The 20,693-nt window shown below is 40.6% G+C and overlaps 1 protein-coding gene across 1 annotated transcript; it reads right to left on the bottom strand.

Annotated features, from left to right (window-relative positions):
- Positions 1-3,676: 3,676 nt before the first annotated feature.
- On the bottom strand, positions 3,677-5,835 carry LOC106295437 (annexin D1). Its single transcript, XM_013731334.1, has 5 exons — positions 5,583-5,835; positions 4,864-5,009; positions 4,570-4,788; positions 4,288-4,500; positions 3,677-4,192 (listed from the first exon to the last, which is right to left on the bottom strand). The coding sequence occupies exons 1-5, from the start codon at positions 5,656-5,658 to the stop codon at positions 3,893-3,895; spliced, it is 954 nt and encodes a 317-aa protein (XP_013586788.1). The 5' UTR covers positions 5,659-5,835; the 3' UTR covers positions 3,677-3,892.
- Positions 5,836-20,693: the final 14,858 nt, after the last annotated feature.

Here is a 20,693-nt window from a genome sequence, read left to right as displayed (position 1 = left end):
TCAACACGTGTTTTACCACTGGAGCAAATACTTCGTTGTAGTCGATGCCCTCTATCTGAGCGTAGCCTTTGGCTACTAATCTTCCCTTGTATCTCGGAGGCTGACCTGCTCCCGGAATCCCTGGCTTGAGCTTGAAGATCCATTTGTTCCCAATGACCTTGTGCTTCTTAGGTCTTTCAACATATTCCCATGTTTTGTTCTTCTCATAGAAATCATTTCCTCATATGCAGCACCATTCCAAAACTTCCAATCTTTACTCCTCATTGCTTCTTGAAAACTCTTAGGTTTTTCAATTTCAATGTCTTCAGAACTTGATAGTGCTTATGCCACGAAGTCACCATCTTCAAATTTAGAAGGTGGCTTAATAGTTCTTCTCACTCTGTCTATGGCGAGAACATAGTCTTTTAGGCCATCCGACTGATCCATTACGGTTCCTGAATCCGAGTCTTCTTCTTCTGATTCTGTTTCTTCTATTGCCTGATGCTCTTGTGACTGATCTTCTTCAATAACTCCACCGGAATTCAAACTCTCTCCATCACATATATCTTTCAGAACACTTCTGAACGTGACTTTTTTTTTGGTGACACTCTCCGTTTGTTCTTCTTTAGAGTTCAATTTCTCTTTCTCCAAGTCTTTGAACAGCTGATCTTCATTGAACACGACATCCTTGCTGACTACTACCTTCTGTTCATCAATCAACCAGACTCTATAGCCTCTCGTTCCTTGAGCGTAGCCCAAAAATACTCCCTTAGCTGCGCTAGAGCCAGTCTTCTCCTTCACTTGATGCAAGTAGGCAATGCAGCCAAAACTCCTCAAGTTCGTATTCAAGGCTATGTCCAGTCCATTTATCTTCTAGAATGTCGAATTGTATTGAGGTGTTTGGTGACCGGTTTATCACGTACACAGCCGTAAAAGCAGCTTCTGCCCAATAACACTCGTCAAGACCTGTTTCATTTAGCATAGACCTGACTTTATCCATGATGGTACGTTCATTCTCTCAGAGATTCCGTTTTGTTGAGGCGTGTAGGGGCACGTCTTATGCCTCTTAACTCCAGACTCCCTGCATAAGTGATCAAATTTCTGATTGCAGAACTCTAAGTCGTTGTTAGTTCTTATGCATTTGATCTTCCTCCATGTTTGGTTTTCCACAAGTAGTTTTCATTCTGCAAAATAATCAAACACTTGAGTTTTAGCTTTCAAAAATAAATCCATACTTTCTTTGAATAATCATCAGTGAAAGTTAAGAAATATTTATCCCCTGATAAGTTTGACACGGTGTTTGGTGATCCCCATAGGTCTGAATGACTGTAGTCAAGAACTCCTTTTGTTGTATGCTTTGCCTTTGGGAACTTCTGTTTATGAGTATTTCCCATCGCACAGCCTTCACAAAACCCCAGTTCTCCTATCTCCTCTTTCTTCAGATATCCTTTGCTGACTAGAGTCTTCATCGAACGGATATTCATGTGTGCTAGTCTCGTGTGCCATCTCTTGGTGTGATCCGCACTTCACTTTGCAGAATTTGCTTATGGTCGTCTAATAGATCCTTAAAGATAGTAAAGACCGTTGTTGTATTTGCCAGTGAGAACCTTTCTTCCTCCTTTGTAGAAGTGAACCATGTATCCTTTTCCAGTATAGCTGCAACTGGACTGTTCTAGCTGGCCGTAGGATATTAGGTTTATTCCCATCTCTCGCATGTACCTTACATTTCTCAGAGTAACTGAGGATCCATCTTCATTGTCGATAGTAATCTTTCTCATGCTTCTTACTACACAATGTGTGTTATTTCCCATCATAACTTTGTTCCCTTCAAACTCGACCAGCTCAGATAGTAGATCCTTTCTAGGGATAATATGAAAGGTGAAACCTGAGTCTAAGACCCACTCATCGTCTGATACCACCAAGGCAGCCGTTAATGCGATCGGTACTGGTAGGTTGGAAGCTACATTTGCCAAGTTACTTGGTTTAGGAGAATGCTGTGTGTTTTTCCTCTCTGGACAGTCCCTTTTCCAATGGCTATCATTTCCACACACCCAACAAATTTTTTACCTTGGTTTCCACTAATTTTTCCTCTGGACTTTGACATGAATCTATTTTGGGATTTGTTGTTCCACTGCTTGTTTCTTCCCGAGTCATTTCTACATGTTGATCTTCCCCTTGACTTTAAGTATAAGCCTTATGATTGTCCTCCTCTAGTGTAACTCCCTTCTGCTTTAGCTCCACCTCCTTTGAGTAGGCAATTGTCATTACTTCATTCACCGTTAGCGTGTCTTTCCCAGTTCCATACTGTAACGTATGAACTAGTGGTTCGTAGGCAAAAGGTAATCCCGACAGCAGTTAGATCGAATGATCTTCATCTGAAATGTCAATCTTGATGCTCGTTAGGTCAGCTACGAGCTTCAAGAAGTGATCAAACTTTTCCTCCATAGGTTTCTCTTATTCCATCTTGAAGCAATAGAACTTCTTCTTTAAGTATATCCTGTTAGGTAGAGACTTAGTTTGATAGTCTCTTTCCAAGGCCTTCCACATGCCGAGAGTTGTGGTCTCATTCATGATCTTTCTCAATATGACATCGCTCAAGAAAATGCTGAACAAGCTTCGGATACTTAACTCCTTCTCTGCCTTCTTCAGATCTTTCTTTTCTTCGGTGCCTTCCTCTAACTTTGCTTTATCATTCTCCGATGATCCAGTTTCCTCTAATACTGATAACAGGCCTTGGATCTCTAGTTGAACCAGCATCTTGAACTTCCATAGTCCAAAATCTCCTTTCCCACCGAACTTCTCGTTCTCAAACCTTCCTGGTGTTGGATCCATCTCGATTTGATAAGATTCTTCGTTTCTTGTTACCTGCAGATAAGCAAGAACACAATCCCACATCAAACAAGATATACACAACAAACGATATTTGAGATTCAATTTTCAGAGGGAAATAGAATTGAACTTCCTTTTCGGTGTTGATCGTGATTGATCAAATTTGATCCTCGTGAACTTCTTCTCCTATATAACCAGTAGGTTCTATAATGTTTCTCGATCCTTCTTTCTCCGATCGAGAACTTCTAGATCCTCTAACCACGGCTCTGATACCACTTGTAGAAGTACTGAATTCGATTGCATCTCTCGTAGATCGTATGATCTCTCTCTTGTGTTTGACACTTTCTAACTCTCTCTCTCTACTCTCGTTTGTTTTGTAGATCGCGACTCCACTCATTCACGAAACGTATAAGAAGAAAAGAAAATGTAAATGAAGACACAGAGAACGTTTAGAGTTCCCCTAACCTTGGGTACATCTCCTTCAGGATCAGTACCTGGAATTCACTATCTCTTTGGGTTTACATAATCTCAAGAACAGAGTCAACAATGGCTATTTCCGCCTCTTTATAACAACCGAGAAGATAAGGTTGTTATTCTGTTACTCAAGGTATTAACCTTTGCTTCGCAGTACTCGTGTTCTTCAAGTAACCTTAGCTGATGGGCTTCACACAAATCACGGAGTCCCACCTAATCTTTGAGCTTCTTCTTATGTGTTCAGGTGGCTTTGGGCTTCGACTATCAATACGGCTCAAACATGATTCAAGCATGTTCAGTCTGCTTGCCAATCTCACGTGTGTGTTTAAGATCGGGTAGGATTTGAACAAATACACTGGACTTTTCTATTGTTGGTTTTTTTGGAGTGACAGCAAATTTTGAAGCCATTACTCTTTTATATAACTTAAGAGACCACAGTGGTTCATCTCTTTCTCTCTCATGCATTATTTGGAAACTCAAAACACACAACAGAAACAACAAACAAGTTTTCAAAGAACAGAATCAAACGATTTCAAGAAAAGAAAGAGAGAGAGATGAGAGAAAACAGAAGCTGGAAAGCTTTTGTTTCTCTGTGGAGGATTGATCTGATTTAAGCATCATCTTCACCGAGAAGTGCGACAAGCATCTTCTCGTAATCTCCGCGAGTGTCTTTGGTAATGGCTTTCTCCAATGGAATGCTGTTCCTCCTCTGATACTCTTCTCCGATGACCTTCAAGTCAATCTCAGCTCTTGTAGTCACAATTCTAGTGAGAGCTCCTTCGTCTGTTCCGGTTTTGTTGATAGCAGAACGAAGAACATCCACAAAGTAGAGCTCTGGTCTTGTCAAGCACTGAATGGTTGACCTCAACAGTCCGAGGAATTTGTCGTCCTCGTCTCCTTCCTCGAGACTCTGTAACATGAAAAAAAACAAGAGTTTAGCATTATTATTTTAAAAATAAACAAGAAGCTTAAATTAACATGAATACTGAACAGTTTAGCCATCACCTTGAGGATTTCCTCGCCGTGCTCATCTTGGTAGCGATTGAAAGTAGCATTGATCTGAGCTTTGCTCCTTGTGGACAAAATCCTGATGACATCCTCATCGCTGTAGTGCTTGTCCTTGATTTTCTCATGGATCAGCTTAGCTTCTTGCTTTGCCAATGTCATGTTCACCTCGTCTCCTTCATACCTGTATGAGCTAACAAGAGAGACCAAAAGCTGCAAAAGAAACATACGATTTCAAAACCTATACTGAACATTCAAAATATTATTATTATTATTTAATACCTTTCTGAAGTCACCGGTGGTGTGGTGAGCCACATCCTCTTCAATAGACTTCTTGTAACGAGCATGGTAAGCTTGCCTAGCGTGAAGCAGCTGCGTTGAGGTCCTTGTGCAGGCTACTTCCATAAGCACTTGGTTGCTTGATGTCCATCTTTTGGTAGCTTCATTGGCCAACAAGGCATCACGCTCACCAGGTTCAAGAGTCCAGAGCAAGATGGCTCTCTGTCAATGAAAGGAAAACATATTACGATAACATAATAACACAGCTTTGCCTCTGAGATTTTGAGAATTTCGTACCTCGAAGTCGCTAGTGAGTTCCTTGTCAAGCGTCTTGAGAAGGTCTTCTCCACAGGCTTCATGGTATGTTTGCCTGATCAGCTTCCTCGGTTCAGCGCTTCTGTGAGCCAAAATTGAAATGATCAAGTCCTCGTTGGTACCCCATCCTTCACAAAAGTCAAACGTCAGATCTAAGAAATTCACAGACTTCTGATCCAAGATCAAACAAAAGCAATCAAAGTGATTCATCTCAAAGTATCGTCTCGAGATCAGAGTGTTGGGTTACAAACAGATCATCAATAATCATAACTACATTACAGATCCATGGCAATGGCTATCACGGATCTGGCTGTGAAAACCTAAATAATCGAAGAAGATCCTATTAATGAATCATTGTCAGTATCAACATGATCAGATGATAATCAAAATGCTCAATACTGGATCAGCGAGGTAAACAAAAAACAGGATAAAATCACTATAAGCACAGACAAATCTTCTAGATCCAACACAGAAACAATCAGATCAGTGAAAGAACAAGCTCGATCTACAACAACACCATCATGAACATGATCATAATACATTACCGACAACGATCTGGTCGTCTGAGAAAAACAAACTCGATCCTCTTGAAAAGCACGAAATAAATGATCAAATCACAAACATATTAACTGAAGGAGAAATGATCAGGTACACAAAATAAACGTAGATCAACAAAACATAGAACCAGTAAAACATAGTACCGTCAAAGGCGCTTTTCAGTTGCTCAGCATCTTCAGATGGAGAAGGAACATGAGATGAAACCTTAAGGGTCGCCATGTTTTGCTTTGCCGGTTCTTGTATCTTTCACTGCCTCTCTGGTGAAGTGTACGTATGTTGAGAGTTGAAGCAGATAGATGATTGATTTTATAGAGGGAAAAGGCTTTAAGACACGACGTGGCCTGTCCGTATATACTAATGAAATATACCCCCTAACCAAATGGATTATACTCTTTCTGCCACGTGTTTCTTACTTCGGCTGAATTATTTGATTTCTTCCCATTCTTATTTAATTCTTTTTCTATTCACAAATCATTTCACCAAAACCTCTATCGTAATCTGACTTCGAAGATTTGATTGGTTGTCCCCATTCCCAACCAATAATATAAAACGCGTTTTGATTTGGTATAATTTCAAGACGTTATAAAGTAGTCGGCAAGTACTTTGCAAGATACTAAGATATATTTATACTCGGGATTCACTTTGTGCATGTGAGGGTTTATTTACAATTAGTTCAGATTTGGGAAATTGCGGTCTATAACCTCTTCCAAACAATTAATAATTCACTAGTTATCTAAATGTTCTAACTCATCGATACCTCGCTTCTCTATTATAAGAAATAGCCATATTATCTTTCTAAATGACGGGAGAACCAGCAAACAAAAAAAAAGTACAAAATTTAATAATAATTACTGTGGCAAAGTTATTTGTGTTTCTATGTTAGTCACAGCCTTTGATATTTAAACATATTTGTAAAAGTTACTTTTTATTAATAAATGTTGGAAAGGTTAATCAATTTTTTTCAGATATGTAGCGACTTCCGACGTATCCTACTGTGTTCACGGCGAAGGGTTACGGTGAAGAATAGAGTTATAACAGATGGGGCGAGATAAAGGAGACCCGTGTTTCAAGAAAGACTCAACTCATGCGGCGAGAAGAATGTGAAGTTTATGGGCTGTCGGCGTCGAGTTTGGCAAAGAAGACGGTACATATTGTGACGGCGAGTTGAAGGCGATATTTCTTATTCGATTTCGACGACGTGTATTATTCGAGAAAAATTCACAAATGTTAGTTTGTTTATTTCATTTAGATTCTTTGAATATGCATCCATATGTCATTGCATGTCGCAATCGGTTTTAGTAAATTAAGGTAGCGAAAAGTTTGTGAGTTTATGTTTGTATGAAAGGGTTGTTTCTTTTCCATTTTTAAGTTAGTCCATGTGAGTGAGTACGTAAATGGAATTGATTTGTAAATGCGTACTGATGTGTAATGGATCTATTTGTAAATAAAATAGCCTAAATATACAGTAACATAATAGTACAACCTTGTCTGTATGGATTGTTTAGAAACCGGTCATGAATATATTTGTACATGGAATGCACTCATCTTGTAAGAGAATAAAAGTTGTTGTTTGTCAAACACACATATATATACATAGTGTAGTAATCTGGCGTGCATAGAATAGTATGTTCTATTAACCGGGTTTTAAACCATTGAGTCCTGAGAAAGAACCAAATGTTGGTTGTTGTTGTCGATCTTTTCTACTATAAATTTTAGGCAATATACTATTTTCTAATTTGAGACATATGTGGTATAGTATTTATTTCTACACCATTTCAGTAATTTATACTATACTATTTGTTTTGTTTTATTAAACTTGACGAATGTAGATTAAAAATATAATTAAAAAGTTCATGCCACATATTCAGTTAACCACACCCATTAAATGTAAACTTCACAAAAATTTCTATAATTCTATTTATAATGATTATATTTTACATTTAAAAGTAGATTATTACAGTGAATGATCCATATTGTATAGTTTAATATTACATAATATTATGTACTATTTTTAGATTTTGATATTTGGGTTTAGACTTTATATCTGGGTTTAGGGTTTATTGATTAGGGTTTAGGTTTTAGTGATTAGGGTTTAGAGTTTATATTTGGGTTTAGGGTTCACTGATTACGGTTTAGGGTTTAGTATGTGGAAGGTGGAAGTTGAGATTTGGGTCAACATTAACTTCTTCTGTGAAATCATTGACAGTTCACAATTTCACTAATATATACTATCCTATTTATTTTTTCCATTGTATTTGGGTTTAAGGTTTATATTTGGACTTATGATTTATGTAAGGTTTATAACTGTTGATAATTTAATAAACTTGTACTATACTATATATTAATTCATTTGTGTTTTAGTTTGTATACAATGTTCATATTCATCGACTTTGTATAATATATATTTATCTAACAATATATACTATTTTCAAAAGGTCTATATTATATCTTGTATATGGAAATATATATCATAGTTTATATTTGGGTTTAGGGTATAGGGTTTAGTATTTAGGGTGTGGCTTGGAGTTGAGGTAACATTTAGTATTCATGGGTTTTTGGTAGTGTTGGAGTCATATACTATTCCAGCAATGTCCTATTCTAGTCCGGTAACATGAAATAGAACACATACTATTCCAGCAATATCCTATTCTAGTCCGGTAATATGAAATAGAACACTCGTGTTTGTGCATTTCAAGTCATTTGACGCATAGTAAGTATAATCTCAGATCGCATGAATTCATGTCATATATTTTTTATCTGAGATGGTACCAACGAAAATTTAATCATCCACTTTATTGCATATAGTGCATATGTATGTGGAAAATCAGAGTGCGACGTGGATGAATTATGTGATGTAAAAGTAATTACCATGGTTTCACTCCTATCTATATCTACAATTGACGACGTTATTTACTCTCTTCATATTTCACCGGTTACTTGAAAAGAGTGTAACCGGAAGAAATAAAGATCAAATGTTAGTAAGTTAATTATGTCAAAATCAGACATATTCTTAATTTCCATTCATAATTTGGCTATTCAGCAAGTTAACCCAAATTATACTTTTTTTCTCAAAAAAAAAAAATTAATTTGTTTTTTTTTTTCAAGAAAATGTCATTCAACCTTTTCAATGCAATTTTACATACTAAATCCATATTTTGCTTTTCCAATAACCAATAAATGTGTTAAAGTAATGCTATTTATGAAATGAATGAAGTATTCATTTTTGACATATATGATTTAAAATATATATTTTATCGTTATAATGACATGCAGTGCCAAGAAAAAATTGTTTTTTGTCGTTCATATATATGCAGAGTTCCCAGCTTGGTTTCCAGAGTCTTAGTTGAATCTGTTTATGTTCATAACAAAAAATATAGTTATAAGGAATATGACTAGTTTAATTCTCAAGTTGTATCAAAATTCGCAAGGCCCTCCAATGAGATATATTCGCGTGTATGAGTCGTAGTTCAGGGAGGGCAAGCAATGGTTTCCCATTGCTCACTTTCATGTCTAGGGTTTTGGTTTTACCTTTTCAATCCTTCTTCTTTGATTCAGTTCTTGCAAGTTTACGGTTTCAGTTTTGGCGATCTTTTACGGTTCAAGTTTGATTATATGATTTCATTTATGTTTTGTCGATTGTTTAGAGTTTCAAGTTGGAATTTTGATTGTTAGGGTTTCAAGTTGGTTTACGATTTATCTCTTTTTCCGATTGTGTTGGGTTTTCGGTTTTGTTTAAACTGATGCATATGTTTTTTCTTTCGTAACAGATACGAGCTCCAGAAGTGTAACATGGACATCCTCTTTGCCTCCTCCAATGCCACCAGAAGCTACAGGACTGGCTGTAAATGCTACTGCTTCCCCCATCTATATTAAATATCTGCCCACAAATGACTTTAAATGCCGATGATCAATGCTCCAACTAGAATATCCTAGCCACATCTCCATCCAGATAAAGTCAATGGAGCTTTATGATATGTCTAGTATCTCTAAATGGGATAGTTATTTACTTGTGTTTCTGTTAGCTAGACATAACTTGGTTTCTGTTAGATTAAATTAGACATTTGTGCTTCTGTTTATGCTATCCATCATTTGTGTTTCTGTTAAATGCCTATGTTTATGTTTTTGTTTATGTTATAGATCCCTTGTGTTTCTGTTTAACCTATTCATCACTTTTGTTTTGGTTAGATAATAATTATATTTATGTTATAATGTTTTGTTTGTTAGATAAAGTTTTTTAATGCTTCTCCTTGTGTAATACTTCTATTTCTGCTTGTCCTATAATGCTGATGTTCGTGTTTCGGATTTGATATACCATGGATTTTACCCATTTTTAGCCATTGTATATAGGTGTTTTAGGAACCATTTATTATAATTATTTTTTGTCTGGTTATTATGCTATTACAAATTATGAGGAACATTACATAGACGATATTATAGACGATAATTTTACCTTCCTTATAAGGAACCATTTATTATGTTTTGGAATTTTTTTAGTAATATTTACAGGTTCAGAAGTGTTTTAGAGGGAAATAGTGATTTTGGTGCATTTTGGAGATAAAATGAGAAGAAGCCCGTAGCTGACCATCGAACCAGCCTGAAGGTCGACAATCAGAGTCAAACAACGATTTATTACAACTTGTGCGGTCGATCGACAGTGAAGCGCGCAAGACCCGACTAAGTTTTCAGCCGACTTAAATCCCAAGTCACAGCACAATTACAGAATTACCCCTGGCCGACTTTTAACAAAATATTTATGTGCTCTGCCATTGTTCTATGCAACACACGCTTTCTTACTTTCTACTTTTCACAACAAACAATACTTAGGGTTTTTAGTGGATTTGGAGAGAAGATCCAAGACTCTTTCAGAGATTTGTATTGGAGCTCCAGTATTTTGAACTCTATTTTATTTATGCATTTTATTCAGTTTATGCTTATGAAGTGCTTTGCTATGTCTGAGTAATTCACTTATTAGATTTAGGGTCCAAATAGGTTAAGAGAGATTAGCCCAAAATATAGAATTGCTAAGGTGATAAATATCCTTCAAAGAATTGTGGTTAATGCATGTGTACTAGAGTAGCTAACTAGAACCTTGAACTTAGGATTATGGACAACTACGACGGTAGGTTCTGCACAATAACTAATTCCTTTGAGCTATTATTGCTATCACAATACTAGTAGCTAACGCTTGTCGAAGAGCACATCGATCGACGTTCTTACCATAACATCGATCGACGTTCGATCCGTATCAACAAGCGACAGCTGAGATATTGGACTTTGTCAATACATAATAATCACATGCGAAAGCTGGATATCTTTACACTAGAAGTCGAGTTCTAGGATTGAAAACCTAAGTATTCTATACCTCTATAATCCCAATTACCTGAATAGAAACCCTAGATCTAGTGCTTTCTAATAACTGTTTACAAACCTCAAACAATCAACTGAACAACTACCTTGTTCGCTTTACTTGCAATTTATTGTTTTCATTATTTACCTAGCTTAATCACAAGTTGTTTAGATCTATTATGTGCCCTAGATTCTTGTGGATTCGATCCCTAAGTACTACAACTGAACCTCTTATTTGAGAGAGTAAATCACTTCTTAAGATAATTTGAGTGATATCAAATTTGGCGCCGTTGTCGAGGAGCTTTGATCGCCATTAGATCTTATCTAGTTAGATTTAGTCTAGGTTTTCTACTATTCAAGAAAACTGATAAAAAAATTTCTTATTGAATTCTTTCAGGTGCAAGGCCAGCAGTACGAGAAGCAACAAGGAAACATCACTGTTATTCTCAGACCATGCACCCTTGGAACGCACGATCCGCAAAGAGAAGAGATCCGCATCGATCGACAAGAACATCAGTTCGTCGACCGACGCTTCTCAGAAAACGTTGATCGATCCTACCGATCCGTCGACCGTTAGTTGTGAGCTACCGCCGATTGACACTTCTATTAGAACATCGATCGACATCCGTTCTCGAGACATGGTTGCGACCCTTATCTTAGTGCGAGCTGAGAATGGAGACCTGTATGACCAGGACGGTCATCTGCGTAATCCAGCATGTCAGAGGTTAGATTATCAGAGGGTTGTAATTCATGATCAAGTTGATGATATCGCTGCAGCTGCTCAAGCAGTAGACGAGACTGCTCGACCCAGAATGATGGCTGACTATAATCGTCCAGATCAATACTACGCCAACAGATCTGCTATTCGTCCTCCAGCTATCCACCGGAAAGATTTCGAAATGAACCCCAGTACTTTACACTCGTGGTGCAGACACCATACTGTGGTCTATCACACGAGCATCCTATGGACCATCTGGGGCGGTTCGAGGATCTGGTCTCTGCCATTAAAGCCAATGGAGTCCCTGAGGACTATCTCTTTTGCAAGCTCCTAAAGTACTGATTGTCTGGAGAAGCTTCGTGCTGGCTTAAGCAGTTACCACCAGAATCTCTTACATCTTGGGCTGACATAAAGAATGAGTTTCTTCGCAATTTCTTTGATGAGTCACGAGCTGAGGACTTAAAGAGAAAGATTGCTACATTCACACAGTAGCCTACATAGTCATTCAGAAGCTTCTGGATCAGATTCAAGTTCTATCGGAGAGACTGTACACACCATGGATTCAACGAAGTGCAGCTGCTCAGAACTTTCTTCAGAGGCATCACGCTGGCATATCAGATGGCTCTGGACACTGCTAGTGAACGAAATTTCAACACTAGGAATCCATAAGAGGCTGTGAGACTGATTGAGAACTTGGCATCTAGAAATATCACCAAGAACACTGATTTTGAAAGGAGAAAATCGGCTACCCTAGGAAAGGAGGAGTTGGACGATGTAAAGTCTATGCTGGACAGTGTACACAAGCTTCTCAAGAAGTAGGTTAGCTTTGCAGAGGATGTAGAAACTGTAGATGTCAACAGTGATAGAGATTAGGAGGAGGATGTGAACTTCATCAGTGGTACTAGTTTTCAGAATCAGAGGTCTGGAAATCAGAATGGATACATAAACTCTTATGGCAATGGACAGGGGAGTAACTTCAACCAAAGTTCATAGTTCCAGAAATCCTACAAGAACAATTTTAACAACAGCATCAATAGAACCTATGGAAATTCTTCCTATCAGAACGTACCACCACAGATTCGAGAGAACAAGATAGAAGCAATGATTGATCAAGTTCTTGAGGGTCAGAAGAAGCTGATGGTGAATGTTAATGGGAAGATAGATGTTGTCTACACTGAGCTGAATGCAAAGTTTGAAAATTTGAATACACATGTGAAGAAGTTGGAGACACAAGTGGTTCAGACAATAGATGATGTTAAGATGCAAGAGACCTTCATCAAGGGTAAAGGAGATGAAGCACTGAAGTACCACTTGAATGCCATCATAGAGGATGATATTTGGCAAGTAGATAAGGAGGAGAAGCTTTAGGAGGGAGATTTCGAAGTTGAGAGCTCTATGAGTTTCAGAAGTTCACATTGGTGTCGACCGACACCGAGAGAGGAACATCGACTGATGGAGTCAGATGAACAACGATCGATACCTGTGGTCCAACATCGATCGACGGTTCATGCGGAGTCAGTTCCATCATGCAAGATAGTGAGAATCATGACCCATGAAGAATTCGCAGCTAAATACCCTCATCCACCCAAACCCTTTTGTATGAAAAATATCGATCGGTATCATGAGCAAGCCGCTGATCGACAAAGAGACTCAACCGGCGATCGACAGTCACCTCCTTGCGCCGATCGACGAGCACCTCTCACTTACCGACTGCAACTACCCAAAATCGATGTAGCGCGATTGAGAGGCACAAGAGTGCAATCAATTAACAGAACCCGAATCCTACTGGATTAGATACCTAGGCACATACTAGCGTTGGTCTAGGAATCTAGTTGAACATAATCGATCAGATTGATAACGCTTGCCTAAGGCAGCGTCGATTGACACTCATACCATAGCATCGATCGACGCTCGATCTATGTTGGCATGTGAGTGCTGAAACACTGAACTTAGTCAATAGATTATAATCACAGTGAGAGCTGGTTGTCTTTTGCATTAGATATCGAATTCTAGAATCAATCCTTAGCATCTATAGATTAGAGTTCAAATAACCTGAATGAAACCCTAAGTCTAGTAACCATCCTTCCATCAAACAACCTCACTATTGTTTACCGAACAACTACCTTGTTCAACCTGCAGTGCTATATTTACTGCTTAATTACCTATTAGCCTAGCTTAATCATATAACTATTAGATCTTTTGTGTGCCCTACCTCTCTGTGGATTCGATCCCTAAGTACTACAACTGAACCCCTTATTTGAGAGAGTAATTCACTCCTTAGGGTAATTTGAGTGATATCATCAGCATTCTACCGAAGGTGTTGGCAGACCATCTAGGTCTGAAGATATAACCTTGAGAGGATTCATTCACTTTTGTGGATTGTTCTCAGAGGAACTCAAGAAGAATCATCAGAAACCTTGAAGTGCAGAATGATAATGCCCTAGTTCCGGTAGACTTCCATGTCTTGGACATCAAGCTCAACTATAGTTCTTCTCTATTACTTGGAGAGCCTTCATGGCCACTGTAGGAGCAGTTTGCGACATACAGACAAACAAGTTGTGCCTGACACTCAAAGACCCTACTGTCTACTATGATCCAGTGAGAGTTGTCAACCAATAGACATGCTACATGGACATTGGAGATGATCCAGGATTCATTGCAATTTGTTACTGCGACCATGGAGCTGAAGTAGAATTGGATACTAAAGCATCGATCGACACTCAACAAAAGGCATCGATCGATGAAGAATTAAAAGCACCTATCGACAATAATGATGCGAATGAGATAGATGACTTCCCAGAAGGATCTATCAACAGTTGGGAGAATGATTACTACCAACCTAGTTTCGCGATTAAGACTGCTACACCTTCAAAGAGGAAGATCAGCGCAATGGAACCAGTTGAGTATGATGATTCAGACTTAGCCATGGTAAGTCTGGGGAGTTGATATACCATGGATTTTACCCATTTAGCCATGGTATATAGGTGTTTTAGGAACTACTTATTATGTTTTGGAGTTTTTTAGTATATTTACAGGTCCAGGAGTGCTTTGGAGGAAAATGGTGATTTTTGTGCATTTTGGAGATAAAATGAGAAGAATCCCGTAGCTGACCATCGAACCAGTCCGAAGGTCGACAATCAGAAACAAACATCGATTGACGCACAACCTGTGCCGTCTATCGACAGCAAAGCGCGCAAGACCCGACTAGGTTTTCAACCGAATTAAATCCCAAGTCACAACACATTTACAGAATTACCCCTAACCGACTTTTAACCTAATATTTATGTGCTTTGCCATTGTTCTAGGCAACACATGCTTTCTTACTTTCTACTTTTCACAGAAAATAATACTTAGAGTTTTTAGTAGATTTGGAGAGAAGATCCAAGACTCCTTCAGATATTTGTTTTGGAACTCCAGTATTTCTAACTTTATTCTCTTTATGCATTTTATTCTCTTTATGTTTATAAATTGCTTTACTATGTGTAAGGTAATTCACTTGTTAGATTTATGGTTCCAATAGGTTAAGAGGGATTAGCCCAAAATATAGAATTGCTAAGGTGATAAATATCTTTCAAAGAATTGTGGTTAATGCATGTTGTTGGGGTCAAAATCGGTTACGACGAAATCAACGTCAGAAAAGACGTCCGAGAAAACTTTCTCTTTATTAAAAAAAAATGAAGTCGGGAAAGAACCAAAAAACTATCAAAAGTCTAAGGATGAGTTCTCGTCGAAACAAATAAACTTGATCATCGAACACGGATTCAGCTCGGCCATTTGCTGAGCTGGACCCAACACAGATTTAGCTCGGCCGTTCGCCTAGCTGGAACAACCGCGGATTCAGCTCGGCCGTTCGCCGAGTTGGACCCAAGACGGATTCAGCTCGGCCGTTTGCCGAGCTGGACCAGTCCAGTTCGGCGAACGGCCGAGCTGGACCCAACACGGATTCAGCTCGATCATTGGCCGAACTTGACCAGTCCAGTTCCGCGAACTACCGAGCTTGACCCAACACGGATACAGCTCGGCCGTTCGCCAGTCTAGTTCGGCGAATGGCCGAGCTGGATCGACCGGAATCCGTCTTCACCTCGTCCTCGTAACTCCTCTCTCGATATTGCAAAAAACTCATTCTTGCTACGTCTCAATCGAAGGCATCGTCGGAACTTTACGATTTAAAAACCGAAAGAACCCGTTCTTTCTCGAAGAACATTCGGATTGATCATATAAAATGGAAACGGTTAGCCGAACACCCAAGGTTGCCTACACTATACGAGGAATTTGAATGTTCTCCGGAATTGATGTCGTTTCGGAAGCATTCTTGTTATAAAATCATAAAAGCGCCGAAGTCGGAAAATGGCCCAGACTTATGATTTTATGAAACCAAGCCCAGTTGTTACGACGGTTTATCATTTGTCGCCCAGAAGAAGATAAATGTCAAGTCTCCGAAGATAAATGTCAAGTTTCCAAGGATAAATACAGAGATCGAAGAAAAATGGAATATTTTCGCGGAACGATAAAATCGACCAAGGGGCAGAAAGGGAAAAGGTAAACCGCCTTAGAAGGAGTATATAAGGTGATCGAAGCTGAAGGGGTGAAGGAAGACACAAGAATTATTACTCAGAGCAAAAAACTTAGGGCATTTAGGCAATTTTTCGTTTTTGTTATCGAGCCGCGACTCAACTAGGTTTTCGAGTCTTAGGTTGCTAGAACTAGGAATCCCGTCGACAGCTCTCGTGGCCGAAGGCTCTTACCTTGTTGTTACGCTCAAACGTGGATTCGGAATAAAAAAATTTCTGGCTCTCTTTTCGATTCCATATATTTATTTCTCATCTATACTTTCGTGTTCTGATTGTTTGGCGTGTGGTTTGGCAGATATCCGGGACCTCTGAGAAATTTAGGGTTTACTACCTTTCCTAATTTAAACGGAAATCGACAGTGCAAATTTCGGTTCCCAGAGTTTTGCGCTAGAAGGAGGGGGGGGGTACAGATCAATCTAACTCTTGGCCACCAACGCTCGATCAGACATGTCAGCTGACGATCTCAACAACCAATAAACTCGCGACAGCGAAGCCGTAGACGACATCGTTGGAAGCACTCCGGCAGCAAACGTTACCGTGGTTAACCTTAACACTGCAACGTTCGAGGAGGTTCAGAAAATGTTCTCGAATTTCGAAAAGAAGTCGGAACAATGGTACAAGGTCATGAGTTCTCTCGCTTACCAGGTCGAAAACCTAACAGCGAGAACCAGGGCCGTCCTTCGACGCAGGAAAACCCGAATTCGCGGAAGAAGACTCGATAGACTCCTCTATACCGGTCCGGCAACGCGCATGGGAAAACGTCCGGGCAGAATCCCGACGAAACCACCCCTGCGCCAACGCGGAAAAATCCGGGAGATCTTCCCCCTATCGTGGAAGACAAGGAAGAAGGGTAAATTGAGCGTGTCAATGTGGATTCAAGCAGTCAGTTCAAACCTACGGACGAAGACGCGGACGTGAATCCACGTCGGACAAGAAGTCGTGTGGCTAAAGATGATTCACAGTTCGATAATCTTATGACCGAAGAAGAAGAAGCAATCTTCTGGGATGAACAGGAAGAACTAGCCGAGGAGCAGACTCAGAACACTCGTGGCAAAAACCGTCAAAATCGGAAACTGGCGAGCGAGAAATCCCAGATCCGCGATCTTTGCGATCATCTCAGGAAAACGGCTGCAGAAGTCAGAGCGGTGAAATCTCAGATTCACCACGCTACTAGCACCGCACCCGAGATCAATCTGCTGCTCGAGAAATCTCGAAAAACACCATTTACTACCCGCATCACCGGAACTAGGGTTTCGGATCCCGGAAAGATCAAGGTAACGCCTTACGACGGCACCACCGATCCAAGGGCACACCTGCAGGCTGTCCAGATCGTGATGGGGAGAGCCAAATTCAGAGAAAGCGAAAGGGATGCCAGCGAATGCTGCCTCTTCGTCAACAACCTCCAAGGAGCAGCACTCAAATGGTTCTCTCGCCTAAAGGGAAATTCCATCGGAAGCTTTCGCCAACTCGCCTCGGAATTCCTCAAGCAGTACTCTATGTTCATAGACCGGGAAACCTCCGATGTCGATCTCTGGAGCAAGTCCCAGGGAGAGGACGAACCTCTACGCGACTTCATAAAACAATTCAAGATCATCATGGCCAGAGTCAGCAGCGACAAAGTAGCAGTAGACGCAGTCCGTAAAACGCTCTGGTACAACTCAAAATTCAGGAAGTGGATAACCTTGGACAAGCTGCGTACGATTTAGGAAGCGCTCCATAAGGACACGGATTACATAATCATCGAAAAGGAGACGAAAGTCTTGTCGCAAAAACAGAGGCTGACGAAAACATCGTCAAAGGATCCTGGGCCGGATCAGAAGCCTAAAAGGAGAAACCCTCGTAACGACAAAATTGTCCATCACGGGGAGGAAGAGACCTAGGGAGCGCATAACTATGTCATCGGCTCCGGACCATAGCAAGGCCAGATGATGGGTAAAACATGGACCCGAAATCCGAATTACGACGAAAACGCCTTCTGCGACTTTCACCAGGCCCACGGCCACTCGACTGTAAACTGCAAGGTTCTCGGTGCGAGGTTGGCCGCAAAGCTGCTGGCAGGAGAACTCGCCGAAGTATCTAGCGTAAAGGACCTCGTCCGCGACCACCCTCCGAGAAATGATAAAGCCCCTCAAACCGAGAACTCTCTCCGAGAAAATCAATCGGGAGAAAAGTGCGGGAAAAGGCAGGACGAGAAGGGCAATGACAATAGTCGCCGCAGAGTCAATATGATAATCGAAGGATCGCAGTACTACAGCGATACCATCTCCGCCATCAAAGCTTATGAGCGCAAGGCTGAGACAAGCGCAAATTCGCTAATCTGGTGTGCGCCTAGCGACTTCCCAAAAGGAGCGATCACCTTCGATGAAGAAGAGGCCGGCGGGATCGATCAGCCCCACTGCGACCCGCTCGTGATCGATCTCATGATAAGAGATCTCGATGTCGCGAGAGTTCTCATCGACACGGGCAGCACAGTCAATTTCATCTTCCGCGACACTCTATGACTACCCAAGCCACTAATCGGTTTCGAGGGCACGACTTCTATGACTCTCAAATTGATCAAACTACCCGTTGCGGTGAAAGAAGTCACAAAGATCGTCAATTTCGCAGTGGTTGACCACCCAGCCATCTACAACGTCATCATGGGCACACCTTGGCTGAACGCCATGAAAGCAGTCCCGTCGACTTATCACTTAGGCATCAAATTCCCGACTCATAACGGAATTGTCACAATATGGGGATCCCAGACACAGTCGAGACGTTGCATCCTGGCCGAACACAAACTACGGCAAATCACGACCATCTCGATGGTGAAACCCAAACAGGCAAAGCTAACTCAAACGTCCACTGAAAAAGCTTCGAAAGAAGACGATCCAGAATCGGCAACTCAAGCAACGACCAAAGAACAACCAGTTTCAAAGCCCAACGCTTCTACCCAACCGGAGGAAACAAACCCGGTAAAAGAAGTCGATCTTGCAACTAACGCGATCGACGCAATAGCCTAGTAACACACTCGCACGAAAAGGAAACCTATGAGATGGCTTGATCCCCGAGGAGGGTACGTAGGCAGCCCGTCTAAGGACGAGTTCAGCTATCCCCCCTCTCCAAAACGGGGGGGTACATATACGAATACTCGTATATTCCCGCATTCTAAAATATTTGCCTTGTACTCAATATTTTTGAAACTTTTTCGGCAATAAAAACTTCGTTAACACCTCTCTTATTTTGGAATAAACATCTTGTTATACTTTCGGAAAACATCCAAAGATGAGCAAAACGATTATCTTACGAAACTAAAACGGAAACTCGCAACACATCATCCTACCTCAAAACGGATCAACTTCACACTAACTTATCCGCCAAAGAAACTTCGTCACATCGACTAAGGCATGGACTGAATCAACAGATTCCATCGAAGAAACTCTTTCGAAAAAATGTTTCGGTCTCACGACCAAAACACGAGACCCTGGTCTCTGATACACAAAGTATCGCTAACAGTATGTTTTCGAAAAGAAAGCGAGACGTCGCCTAGATCTTCAAAAACATGCTCTCAGTCCGTTCGCGACTATAAATTTCAAACGCTCGTCGACTGGCCCCGCCGAGCACATTAGCCGTCCAAAACAAACGCATTTAGATCTATCCCAAGGATAGGTCCTCTCACTCCGACTATGATAAAATAGCGCACTATAAAAGAAATTCAAAATTTCGGTCAGCACTTTCGGGAGACTTAGAAATTGTCCTCGAAGAGATGCTCGATTCCTACCATACAAGTCGTATAAGCCGAGAACATATCGCGGACATTAAAACGGAATGGAGTCAGATCGAAATCGCAACAGGCTGAACTACAGCCGATTAGTCATCGCAAAAGCCTTCAACCGAGAGTAAACCTAGGTCTTACTCCCAACCCAGCACACTGGTCTCCAACGTCTCAAGGCATGATATCGAAAAGATACGAGATCGTGAAAGCATGTCTCTTCGTCCATAACCAAAAACACGCTCGAAGCTTCAATGAGCAACCGGTTTGACGATCTACAAAAATAAAAAGAAAGAGGCGAAGGATGAGATGACAACTCGAACCCTTCTTCTTACACTTAGCAAGAATTCGAAATCCTTACAACATTATTTTTATAATAGCATGGTTCAAACACAAAGCCGGTGAAATGGCAGGAATTCAAAGTCTCACTCGGCCAGTCCCGTTACATAAAAACAAATCCATACTGGGCCCATACGAACAAATCACAGAAACAAATTACAAAGTCGAGGAGATACTTCCTCGAACATCTCGCAGTGAGCCGTGCAATCAATCGCCAAGATCGAAGTTTCCACTCATCGACCTTCCGATCGAGTAGTCGTTCACATCAAGCGGTGCCACCGGCCGGTCCACCTCGCCCGTCTCATCACGACCTCCCGTCTCGACTGTGTCTGGGATCCCCAGATTGGGGGAAACGGGAACTGGTTCCCATTGTGTCCAAATCTCTTCTTCAACCTCATAAATTTGGGATCTTTGTCTTTCTCCGCCATGAGCCCGGTCTGCTTCGCATACTCGCTAGAAAACAAGTAGTCGGGAAAACAAGTCACCCACGGTTCCACGAAACTCGCGATAGTCCAAAAGCGCCTTGTAG

Source organism: Brassica oleracea, chromosome C5 (genome assembly GCF_000695525.1).
Source record: "Brassica oleracea var. oleracea cultivar TO1000 chromosome C5, BOL, whole genome shotgun sequence".
Lineage (NCBI taxonomy): Eukaryota > Viridiplantae > Streptophyta > Magnoliopsida > Brassicales > Brassicaceae > Brassica > Brassica oleracea.
The sequence above is the reverse complement of the archived record's forward strand: the minus strand, read 5'-3'. Positions and strand labels throughout refer to the sequence as shown.

Excerpts from the sequence above, each read along its gene's own strand:
- LOC106295437 (XM_013731334.1), bottom strand. The coding sequence starts at position 5,658 with ATGGCGACCCTTAAGGTTTCATCTCATGTTCCTTCTCCATCTGAAGAT. Across the intron at positions 4,789-4,863 it reads AACTCACTAGCGACTTCGAG|AGAGCCATCTTGCTCTGGAC; the intron begins GTACGAAATTCT and ends TTTCATTGACAG. Across the intron at positions 4,501-4,569 it reads CCACCGGTGACTTCAGAAAG|CTTTTGGTCTCTCTTGTTAG; the intron begins GTATTAAATAAT and ends TTTCTTTTGCAG.